Source organism: Triticum urartu, chromosome 2, assembly GCF_003073215.2.
Source record: "Triticum urartu cultivar G1812 chromosome 2, Tu2.1, whole genome shotgun sequence".
Taxonomy (NCBI): Eukaryota; Viridiplantae; Streptophyta; class Magnoliopsida; order Poales; family Poaceae; genus Triticum; species Triticum urartu.
The window spans coordinates 678034508-678046327 of NC_053023.1; the positions used below are offsets into that span (position 1 = coordinate 678034508).

The 11820-nt window shown below is 45.2% G+C and overlaps 1 protein-coding gene across 1 annotated transcript; it reads right to left on the reverse strand.

The window, feature by feature from the left end:
- Positions 1–4622: 4622 nt before the first annotated feature.
- On the reverse strand, positions 4623–5242 carry LOC125534050 (putative invertase inhibitor). The gene has a single exon (XM_048697353.1). It carries the CDS (start codon positions 5233–5235, stop codon positions 4705–4707), a length of 531 nt encoding a protein of 176 aa, XP_048553310.1. The 5' UTR covers positions 5236–5242; the 3' UTR covers positions 4623–4704.
- Positions 5243–11820: the final 6578 nt, after the last annotated feature.

Sequence of the window (11820 nt, forward strand, 5' to 3'; positions counted from 1 at the left end):
CAGCGGCGGGACGGACATGTCCGGGGAGCGGAGGGAGGTGAGATCTAGGGTTGCACCGCGAATTTCGAAGAGGAAGGTGTTTATATAGGTAGAGTGAGCTAGGAGAGTCCAAATAAGGTGCGGTTTTCGGCCACGCGATCATGGTCGAATGACCGAGATGATGGAGGAGGTTGAGGTGGGTTTTGGGCCAAAATGGAAGGGTGTTGGGCTGCAACACACACGAGGTCTTTTCGGTCCCTCGGTTAACCGTTGGAGCATCAAACGAAGTCCAAATGGTACGAAACTTGACAGGCGGTCTACCGGTAGTAAACCAAGGCCGCTTGGCAAGTCTCGGTCCAATCCGGAAATGTTTAACCCCCACACACGAAAAGAAGGTAGAAATGATCACCGGAGGAGAACGGAGCGCCGGAATGCAAAATGGACAAGGGGGAAAATGCTCGGATGCATGAGACAAACACGTATGCAAATGCAATGCACATGATGACATGATATGCAATGCATGACACGCAAGCAAAGACAAAGCAGCAACAGCGAATAACTGGAGGACACCTGGCACATCAGTCACGGGGCGTTACAAAGTGAGTGGGAGGAAAGTAGAACTTGATGAGGTAACTGTACCTGCCCCCTTATTGGAAAGTAGTTCATCACAGAAATCTATTCCTGTGACTCCTACAGCAATTAGTGAGGAAGCTAATGATGATGATCATGTAACTTCAGATCAAGTTACTACCGAACCTCATAGGTCAACCAGAGTGAGATCCGCACCAGAGTGGTACGGGTATCATGTTCTGGATGTCATGTTACTTGACCATGACGGACCTATGAACTATGAGGAAGCGATGATGAGCCCAGATTCCGTGAAATGGCTTGAGGCCATGAAATCTGAGATGGGATCCATGTGTGAGAACAAAGTATGGACTTTGATTGACTTGCCAGATGATCGGTGAGTCATTAAGAATAAATGGATCTTCAAGAGGAAGATGGACGCTGATAGTAGTGTTACTATCTACAAAGCTCGAATTGTTGCAAAATGTTTTCGACAAGTTCAAGGTGTTGACCACGATGAGATTTTCTCACTCGTATCGATGCTTAAAAGTCTGTTCGAATCATGTTAGCAGTTGTCGCATTTTATGAAATCTGGCAAATGGATGTCAAAACTGTATTCCTTCATGGATTTCTTAAAAGAAGAGTTGTATATGATGCAACCAGAAGGTTTTGTCGATCCTAAAGGTGCTAAAAAAGTGAGAAAGCTCCAGTAATCCATCTATGGACTGGTGCAAGCATCTCGGAATTGGAATATATGCTTTGATAAAGTGATCAAAGCATATGGTTTTATACAGACTTGCGGTGAAGCCTGTATTTACAAGAAAGTGAGTGGGTGCACTACAACATTTTTGATAAGTGTTTGTGAATGACATATTGTTGATCAGAAATAATGTAGAATTTTCTGGAAAGCATAAAGGAGTGTTTGAAAAGAATTTTTCAAAGAAAGACCTCGATGAAGCTGCTTACACATTGAGCATCAAGATTTATAGAGATAGATCAAGACGCTTTATAAGTTTTTTCAATGAGTACATACCTTGACAAGATTTTGAAGTAGTTCAAAATGGAACAGTCAAAGAAGGAGTTCTTGCCTGTGTTGAAAGGTGTGAAGTTGAGTAAAGACTCAAAACCCGACCACGGCAGAAAATAGAATGAGAATGAAAAGTCATTCCCTATGCCTCAGTCATAGGTTCTACAAAGTATGCTATGCTGTGTACCAGACCTATTGTGTACCTCACCATAAGTTTCACAAGAGGGTACAATAGTGATCCAGGAGTAGATCACTTGACAACGGTCAAAAATATCCTTAGTGGAATAAGGAAATGTTTCTCGGTTATGGAGGTGACACAGAGTTCATCGTAAAGAGTTTCGTCGATGCATGCTTTGACAAAGATCTGGATGACTCTAAGTCTCGATCTAGATACATATTGAAAGTGAGAGCAATTAGCTAGAGTAGCTCCGTGCAAAGCATTGTAGACATAGAAAATTTGCAAAATACATATGGCTCTGAATATGGCAGACCCGTTGACTAAATTTCTCTCACAAGCAAAACATGATCATTCTTTGGGTGTTAATCACATAGCGATGTGAACTAGATTATCGACTCTAGTAAACCCTTTGGGTGTTAGTCACATGGAGATGTGAAATAATCACATAAAGATGTGAACTATTGATGTTAAATCACATGACGATGTGAACTAGATTATTGACTCTCGTGCAAGTGGGAGACTGAAGGAAATATGCCCTAGAGGCAATAATAAAGTTGTTATTTATATTTACTTATATCATGATAAATATTTATTATTCATACTAGAATTGTATTAACCGGAAACTTAGTACATGTGTGAATACATAGACAAACACAGTGTCACTAGTATGCCTCTACTTGACTAGGTCGTTGAATCAAAGATGGTTAAGTTTCCTAGCCATAGACATGAGTTGTCATTTGATTAACGGGATCGCATCATTAGGTAATGATGTGATTGACTTGACTCATCCGTTAGCTTAGCACGATGATCGTTTAGTTTGTTGCTATTGCTTTCTTCATGACTTATACATGTTCCTATGACTATGAGATTATGCAACTCCCGAATACCGGAGGAACACTTTGTGTGCTACCAAACGTCACAACGTAACTGGGTGATTATAAAGGTGCTCTACAGGTGTCTCTGATGGTACTTGTTGAGTTGGAATAGATCAAGATTAGGATTTGTCACTCCGATTGTCGGAGAGGTATCTCTGGGCCCTCTCGGTAATGCACATCACTATAAGCCTTGCAAGCAATGTAACTAATGAGTTAGTTGCGTGATGATGCATTACGGAACAAGTAAAGAGATTTGCCGGTAACGAGATTGAACTAGGTATTGAGATACCGACGATCGAATCTCGGGCAAGTAACATACCGATGACAAAGGGAACACCGTATGTTGTTATGCGGTTTGACCGATAAAGATCTTCGTAGAATATGTAGGAACCAATATGAGCATCCATGCTCCGCTATTGGTTATTGGCCAGAGATAAGTTTCGGTCATGTCTACATAGTTCTCGAATCCGTAGAGTCCGCACGCTTAACGTTCGGTGACGATTGGTATTATGAGTTTATGTGTTTTGATGTACCGAAGGTAGTTCGGAGTCCCTGATGAGATCGGGGACATGACAAGGAGTCTCGAAATAGAAGATCGATATATTGGACGACTATATTTGGACATCGGAAAGGTTCCGAGTGATTCGGGTATTTTTCGAAGTACCAGAGAGTTACGGGAATTCGCCGGGGAGTATATGGGCCTTATTGGGCTTTAGGGGAAAGAGAGAGAGGAGGCTACGCGCCCTCCCAAGGCCTAGTCCGAATTTGACTAGGGGGAGGGGCGGCGCCCCCTCATTCCTTCTCTTCTCTTTTCCCTTTCATTCTCTCCTACTCCTACTACATGGAAGGGGGAATCCTACTCCCGATGGGAGTAGGACTCCCTAGGGCGCGCCATAGGAGGGCCGGCCCTCCCCCCTCCTCCACTCCTTTATATACATGGCCAGGGGGCACCCCATAGACACACAAGTTGATCATTGATCCCTTAGCCATGTGCGGTGCCCCCCTCCACCATAATCCACCTCGATCATATCGTAGCGGTGCTTAGGCGAAGCCCTGCGTTGGTAGCAACATCATCACTGTCATCACGCCGTCGTGCTGACGGAACTCTCCCGTGAAGCTCTGCCGGATTGGAGTTCGTGGGACGTCATCGAGCTGAACGTGTGCTGAACTCGGAGGTGCCGTACGTTCGGTACTTGGATCGGTCGGATCGTGAAGACGTACGACTACATCAACCGCATTCTCATAACGCTTCCGCTTACGGTCTACGAGGGTAGGTGGAAGATACTCTCCTCTCTCGTTGCTATGCATCACCATGATCTTGCGTGTGCATAGGAAATTTTTGAAATTACTACGTTGCCAACAAAGAGGCTTAGGATACAAGTGTCCGACTCCTACACAACTCGTAGCTAACCACACCGATTACAACTCCAAGTCCACGTGACCCCTTGCACACATAATATTCGACACAAATATAACACATATCACGCTCGGTGTCCCTTTTTTGCGTTGTCAAAATATCCATGTGGTAAGTTGTGTTGAATGGCCAACGCCCGACGGCATGTCCATGAACATGGCGGTGGTATCCGTTTGGTGATCCACGTTGGAAATCCACTAATCTCTTTGTATTTGAGTGTCATTTATTTAGTTCTTTTGAAATTTGTAGTGCAACTTCTTACTTACATGTCATATCCATGTGTTACCAATATAGCAACAAATTAATTGGAATGGGCAGCTACCAATTTGGTGGCGGGCCCCAACCACCAGTACTAGTTTATATGGAAGGCATGTAGGGAATGGTGGAGAGGCAAAACAGGAATATAGATGAAAAAGGTGAGTATGCCTTACATTGTGGATTTTTTTATGAAAAACAAATACACTTTACGTAAAGGAACGAAGCGAGTATTAATGTCTAAATATCCCGATGAGGCCATGATCAGCGATCACACGCAAATTGTGCGACGTTCACTAAATTTTTCTTATTTTAAAAATCACCACACAACAATTCCATGAGAAAATTCTTATCCAGATGGCCAGATGAACAGATGGATTGAAAAATAATTCCCTTCTAATCAAGCTACTCATAACGAGTTTGTTATAACGAGTGCGATGGAGACCTCCTTAGTGAACTCGGAGTCCTCGGCGGAGAGCGGCGACTTCACGCCCAATTCGCTGAACCCGTCCTCGCAGGTTTGGGGGCTGACCAGCGCGCCGCTGAGGTTCGCCACTGCGTCCAGTTTGCCTCGCGGTGTACCTGCCGTGACGCCTTTCGCCGCCACGTCGAGCAAGTCCACAGCTTGCGAGTACAAATCACCGCAGTCATTGAGGCCCGACCGGATGTGTTTGTCCTTCTCCGAGGCCTTGAGGGCTTGGATGTGCTTGCCTATGCTCTTGGCTGCCGCTCCGGTGAGCTTTGACGCGATGACGGCCAAGCCACGCTTGTCAGCGGTGGCGCTATCCTTGCTCGCCTGGAAAAACTTGATGCAGTAGTCGTAGCCGATGCCCGGGTTGCCCGCGGTGAAGGATTTGCACGTATCTTCTAAGACGGAGGCTCTGGACGAGGAGAGAAGGAAGAGGAGGACCAGGCACGGGAGAGCTCGTGAAGGCCCCATGGTTTTCGATGCGATGTTGGTAGTCAACAAGAATGTATGTAGATGGTATAATATGTACAAGACCATCATCGAGATAATAGGAGCAAAATGGCAGGGTTTAATGGACATTAATTTTTTGCTAAAAAATAGATAGGAGCATAATTTATTTACTTCCAGAAATGGCAGAAGTAGGGATTAGCATTTTATTTTATGCTTATAAGTAGGGATTAGCTTGTTTTAAAAGAGCAAACTTCTCGAGCTTAACCTACGCCTTTGAACCGAGCTGGGCTATACTTGTGCGTACAAGAGTAACCCACAGCAATTACCAGCATATGTTATGAGTGTGTCCAAATTACCACCATCAGTCTATGATGATCTTACACAGATGATGCGACAGTATTGGTGGGGCGTTGAAAAGGAAAAGAGGAAGATGACTTGGTTAAGCTGGGATAAGATGATGCTGCCAAAGGCTAGAGGTGGTATTGGATTTCGTGATATGAGAGCCTTTAACCGAGCTCTGCTGGCAAAGCAGGTCTGGAGATTGATTGACTGTCCTAACAGTTTATGTGCGAGGCTACTTCGGGCAAAGTACTACCCACATGGAAATATTTTGGACACTGTGTTCTCAGGTAACGCTTCGGCGGTATGGTGGGGAATCGAGCATGGTTTGGACCTTGTTAAACAAGGTATTATTTGGAGAGTGGGTGACAGATCGAGTATGAGAGTGTGGCGTGACCCATGGATCCCGCGCGGCCCTGGCTTCCGCCCCATTATGCCGAAGCGGAATTGTCGGTTTAACAAGGTGTCAGTCTACTTGGGTGAACATGGAGCGTGGAATCTGCAACGTCTTAAAGATCTTTTTTGGAATTATGAATATTCATGAGATTGTCAAAATCCGGCCTCCGAAGGAACAGGGAAGATTTCTTTGCTTGGTTCCCAGAGAAGAGCGGGATTTTCTCGGTGAAAAGTGCCTATAGGTTGGCAACAAGTATGCATGATGAGGTGTTTGGCGGTGGGGCATCTAGTACCCATCCTGATGGTGCTAGACCAATATGAAGTTCAGTTTGGAATTCTTCTGTTCCACAAAAGATGAAGATCTCTGCTTGGAAATCAATTGCAGGTGCTCTAGCTACAAATAAATGCAAACTACATAGGCACATCTCACGTACAGACCTATGCCCCTTGTGTGGTTCTATGGTGGAGGATTCTTTTCATGCGTTGGTGACTTGTGATCAAGCTGCGCGTTTATGGAATCATATGCGTGAGTGTTGGGTATTACCTGGTAATTCAATCCTTGTTAATTCTGGTGATGATTGTCTATTGAACGTACTGGCTGCATGTTCTGAAGTGGAACGCAACAATGTCCTAATGTTGACTTGGCGTGTGTGGCAATTGCGTTCGGACGCTGTGCACGGAAAGGAAATTGCGACTATTGAGGCATCATCGTCGTTTTTGGAGAGTTATATGCAATCAATTACTCAGACTAAGTATTATAGTGTCGATGAAATCATTAAAGGAAAAATGCCCGTGAGGGGTCCTATACTATGTCGACCTGGGAGGGAGCAGCCTGCTACTGCTTGGCCTGCTCCGGCAGATAATAGACTTGCTCTTTCGGTGGAAGGTTCTTATTCACCGACGGATGGAGCCGCGTTGGCAGGTATGATTCTGCGTCGTAATGATGGCAGTATGGTGTTTGCCGCTTACCATATATTTTTAATTGCAATGATGCTTTGAAGGCGGAGATTCACGCACTGATGCAGGGCATAGCTTTGGCAATCCATCACCCAGAGGGTTCTATCACTAGTAGAAAACATAGCTTTGGTCCAGGCCGGGTCAGCCCATTAGTCCCAGTTCAGTCCAGAACCGGAACCAATGGGGGCATTGAATCCGGTTCGTGAGCCCAGGGGGCCGGCTGGGCCACGTGGGCAATTGGTCCCGGTTCATCTTGACCTTTTGGTCCCGGTTAGTGGGACGAACCGGGACCAATGGGCCTCGCTCCTGGCCCACCACCATTGGTCCCGGTTGGTGGCTTGAACCGGGACCAAAGGCTCCCCTTTAGTCCCGGTTCATGCCACCAACCGGGACCAATGAGGTGCCTATATATACCCCTTGCGTAAGAGTAGAGCACACTGCTCTGTTTTTTTCTGGCCGAGGGGGAGAGGGCTTGGTGGTGCTCTAGCTCACATCCTATGCACACAAGGTGTTCGATGGAATGCCCGAGCCACACTACTTAAGCTTTCTCCTCTCCAAGCTCGACCTCCAAACTCCATTTTCCACAATATTTGTCTAGGTTTAGCGGTCCGTCACGCCCCATCCCCGTCTTCACCGCCGTCGATCACCCGCGCCGAGCTCATCGCCGGCACCACCGTGGTGAGCCTCTTGTTCTTATCTTCTTTCTGAAAGGAAAAATATTCTTACTTGTATGTTTACATAGATACTTGTATTATTTTCTTACTTTTATTATTGCATCTTATATAGTGCGATGGTTTTGGTATCCGCCCCCGTCGGCCCTCGTCCTGTCTATGATTCGGATGTGGTATATATATTATCTTTATAACAATTGGTTCATTTATTGTTTATGAAAATTATGCCGACCAACGTGACATAGATTTTATTTATGTAGGATGTATGTGAATCGGAAATGCCAACCGACCCTATTGTCGAGAGGTTAAATTTAGTTGAAGAAGAAAACAATTTGTTGAAGGAAAAAATTAAAAAAAATTGAGGAGGAGAAGATGATATTGGAGTTGCATGTTGCAGATGTCGTCGATGATCACAAGATCAAGATGGATGCAATGCGCTTGAAGATTAGAAAGATTAGAAAATATGCCATTCATACCGAGGCTTGGTATCATTATGCCGTTGGATCAATTGTTACCTTGGTTGCGATTATGATCGCATTTGTTTTCGCATTGAAATGTTTTACATAGTTTCAATGTATGGTTTAATTAATTAGATGCTCTGGAGAGCTATATGTTGTTAGATGAGAACTATGTATGCACTTTGGTTTTAATGTGATGATGAACTTCTATTAATTTGGACACTTAATTATATATAATGCACGCAGATGAACCGGCAATGGATGTACGGTGACAGACACACCTGCGAGTACATTAAGGGCGTGCATGAGTTTCTCGATGCGGCTGAGGCAAACAAGCAGAATGGTTTTATGTGTTGTCCATGCACTGAATGTGGGAATACGAGGTCTTACTCTAACCGGAAAATCCTTCACTCCCACCTGCTTTACAAGGGTTTCATGCCACACTATAATGTTTGGACGAGGCACAGAGAAATAGGGGTTATGATGGAAGACAGCAAAGAAGAAGAGTACGATGACAACTATGTGCCCCCTGAATACGGTGATGCTGCAACTGGGGGGAGCTGGTGAAGATCAAGAGGAACCAGACGATGTGCCCAATGATGCTGCAACGGGTGAAGCTGCTAAAGATCAAGAGGAACCAGACGATGTGCCCGATGATGATGATCTCCGCCGGGTCATTGTTGATGCAAGGACGCAATGCGAAAGTCAAAAGGAGAAGCTGAAGTTTGATCGCATGTTAGAGGATCACAAAAAAGGGTTGTACCCCAATTGCGAAGATGGCAACACAAAACTCGATACCGTACTGGAATTGCTGCAGTGGAAGGCAGAGAATGCTGTGGCTGACAAAGGATTTGAGAAGCTACTGAAAATATTGAAGAAGAAGCTTCCAAAGGATAACGAATTACCCGACAGTACATACGCAGCAAAGAAGGTCGTATGCCCTCTAGGATTGGAGGTGGAGAAGATACATGCATGCCCTAATGACTGCATCCTCTACCGTTGTGCATACAAGCATCTGAACGCATGCCCGGTATGTGGTGCATTGCGGTATAAGATCAGACGAGATGACCCTGGTGATGTTGACGGCGAGCCCCCCAGGAAGAGGGTTCCTGCAAAGGTGATGTGGTATGCTCCTATAATACCACGGTTGAAACGTCTGTTCAGAAACGAAGAGCATGCCAAGTTGACGCGATGGCACAGTGAGAACCGAAAGAAAGATGGGAAGTTGAGAGCACCCGCTGACGGGTCGCAGTGGAGAAAAATCGAGAGAAAGTACTGGGATGAGTTTGCAAAGGACCCAAGGAATGTATGGTTTGCTTTAAGCGCAGATGGCATTAATCCTTTTGGGGAGCAGAGTAGCAATCACAGCACCTGGCCCGTGACTCTATGTATGTATAACCTTCCTCCTTGGATGTGCATGAAGCGGAAGTTCATTATGATGCCAGTTCTCATCCAAGGCCCTAAGCAACCCGGCAACGACATTGATGTGTACCTAAGGCCATTAGTTGAAGAACTTTTACAGCTGTGGAATGGAAACGGTGTACGTACGTGGGATGATCACAGACAAGAGGAATTTAACCTAAAGGCGTTGGTGTTCGTGACCATCAACGATTGGCCCACTCTCAGTAACCTTTCAGGACAGACAAACAAAGGATACCACGCATGCACGCACTGTTTAGATGACACTGAAAGTATATACCTGGACAAATGCAGGAAGAATGTGTACCTGGGCCATCGTCAATTTCTTCCGACCAACCATCAATGTCGAAAGAAAGGCAAGCGTTTCAAAGGCGAGGAAGATCACCGGAAGAAGCCCGCCATGCGTACCGGTGATCACGTACTTGCTATGGTCAATGATTTACACGTAATCTTTGAAAAGGGTCCCGGTGGACTAGCTGTTCCGAATGACGCTGAGGTACACGCGCCCATGTGGAAGAAGAAATCTATATTTTGGGACCTACCCTACTGGAAAGACCTGGAGGTCCGCTCTTCAATCGACGTGATGGACGTGACAAAGAACCTTTGCGTGAACCTGCTAGGCTTCTTGGGCGTGTATGGGAAGACAAAAGATACACCTGAGGCACGGGAGGACCTGCAACGTTTGCACGAAAAAGACGGCATGCCTCCGAAGCAGTATAAAGGTCCTGCTAGCTACGCTCTTACAAAGAAGAGAAAGAAATCTTCTTTGAATGCCTGCTCAGTATGAAGGTCATGACTGGCTTCTCGTTGAATATAAAGGGAATAATAAATATGCCAGAGAAAAAGTTTCAGAACCTAAAGTCTCATGACTGCCACGTGATTATGACGCAACTGCTTCCGGTTGCATTGAGGGGGCTTCTACCGGAAAACGTCCGATTAGCCATTGTGAAGCTATGTGCATTCCTCAATGCAATCTCTCAGAAGGTGATCGATCCAGAAATCGTACCAAGGCGAAGGAGTGATGTGGCGCAATGTCTTGTCAGTTTTGAACTGGTGTTCCCACCATCCTTCTTCAATATCATGACGCACGTCCTAGTTCATCTAGTCGATGAGATTGTCATCCTGGGGCCCGTATTTCTACACAATACGTTCTCCTTTGAGAGGTTCATGGGAGTCCTAAAAAAATATGTCCGTAACCGCGCTAGGACAGAAGGAAGCATCTCCATGGGCCATCAAACAGAGGATGTTATCGGGTTTTGTGTTGACTTCATTCCTGGCCTTAAGAAGATAGGTCTCCCTAAATCGCGGTATGAGGGGAGACTGACTGGAAAAGGCACTCTTGGAAGTGACTCAATAATATGCAGGGACGGATATTCTTGGTCTCAAGAACACTACACAGTTCTACAAAACTCTACCTTGGTGACCCCGTATGTCGATGAACACAAGAACAGTCTGCGCTCCAAACACCCGGAGCAGTGCGATGACTGGATTACATGTGAACACATCAGGACTTTCAGCAGTTGGTTGGAAACATGTCTCAAAGGTGACAACACTGTTTGTAATGAGTTGTACTTGTTGTCCAGGGGACCATCTTTGACTGTATTGACTCACAAAGGATACGAGATAAATGGGAATACATTTTACATGATCGCCCAAGATCAAAAGAGCACCAACCAAAACAGCGGTGTCCGCTTTGATGCAGCAGCCGAGAGTGGAAAGGAAACATATTATGGTTACATAGTGGACATGTGGGAACTTGACTACGGACCTGATTTTTAAGGTCCCTTTGTTTAAGTGCAAATGGGTCAATCTGTCAGGCGGCGGGGTACAGGTAGACCCACGGTACGGAATGACAATAGTGGATCTGAAAAATCTTGGGTACACTGACGAACCGTTCGTCCTAGCCAATGATGTGGCACAGGTTATCTATGTGAAGGACATGTCTACCAAACCGAGAAAAAGAAAAGATAAGGAAGCGAATACATCATACGTTGAGCCAAAGCGCCACATAGTTCTTTCAGGAAAAAGGGACATCCTGGGAGTGGACGGCAAGACAGACATGTCTGAAGATTATGAAAAGTTTCATGAAATTCCTCCCTTCAATGTCAAGGTTGACCCAAGCATCCTGATAAACGATGAAGATTATCCATGGTTACGGCGCAATAAGCAAATGACACAAGCGAAGAAAAAGTGAAGACTTTCTCCCGCAACTATTATGATGATACCATACCAACTTTGTAACACACGAGTATGCTATGCCAACTTTTTCAGAGTTCATTTGAAAACTATGAATTTAGATCAAATTTTCTCTATAGGTGCATCTATGTTCATTTTTTAGTAAAGTTAATCACAAACTTGTGATTCAC

What these genes read in the sequence shown, in the direction of transcription:
- LOC125534050 (XM_048697353.1), bottom strand. Translation starts at nt 5,235, where the DNA reads ATGGGGCCTTCACGAGCTCTCCCGTGCCTGGTCCTCCTCTTCCTTCTC.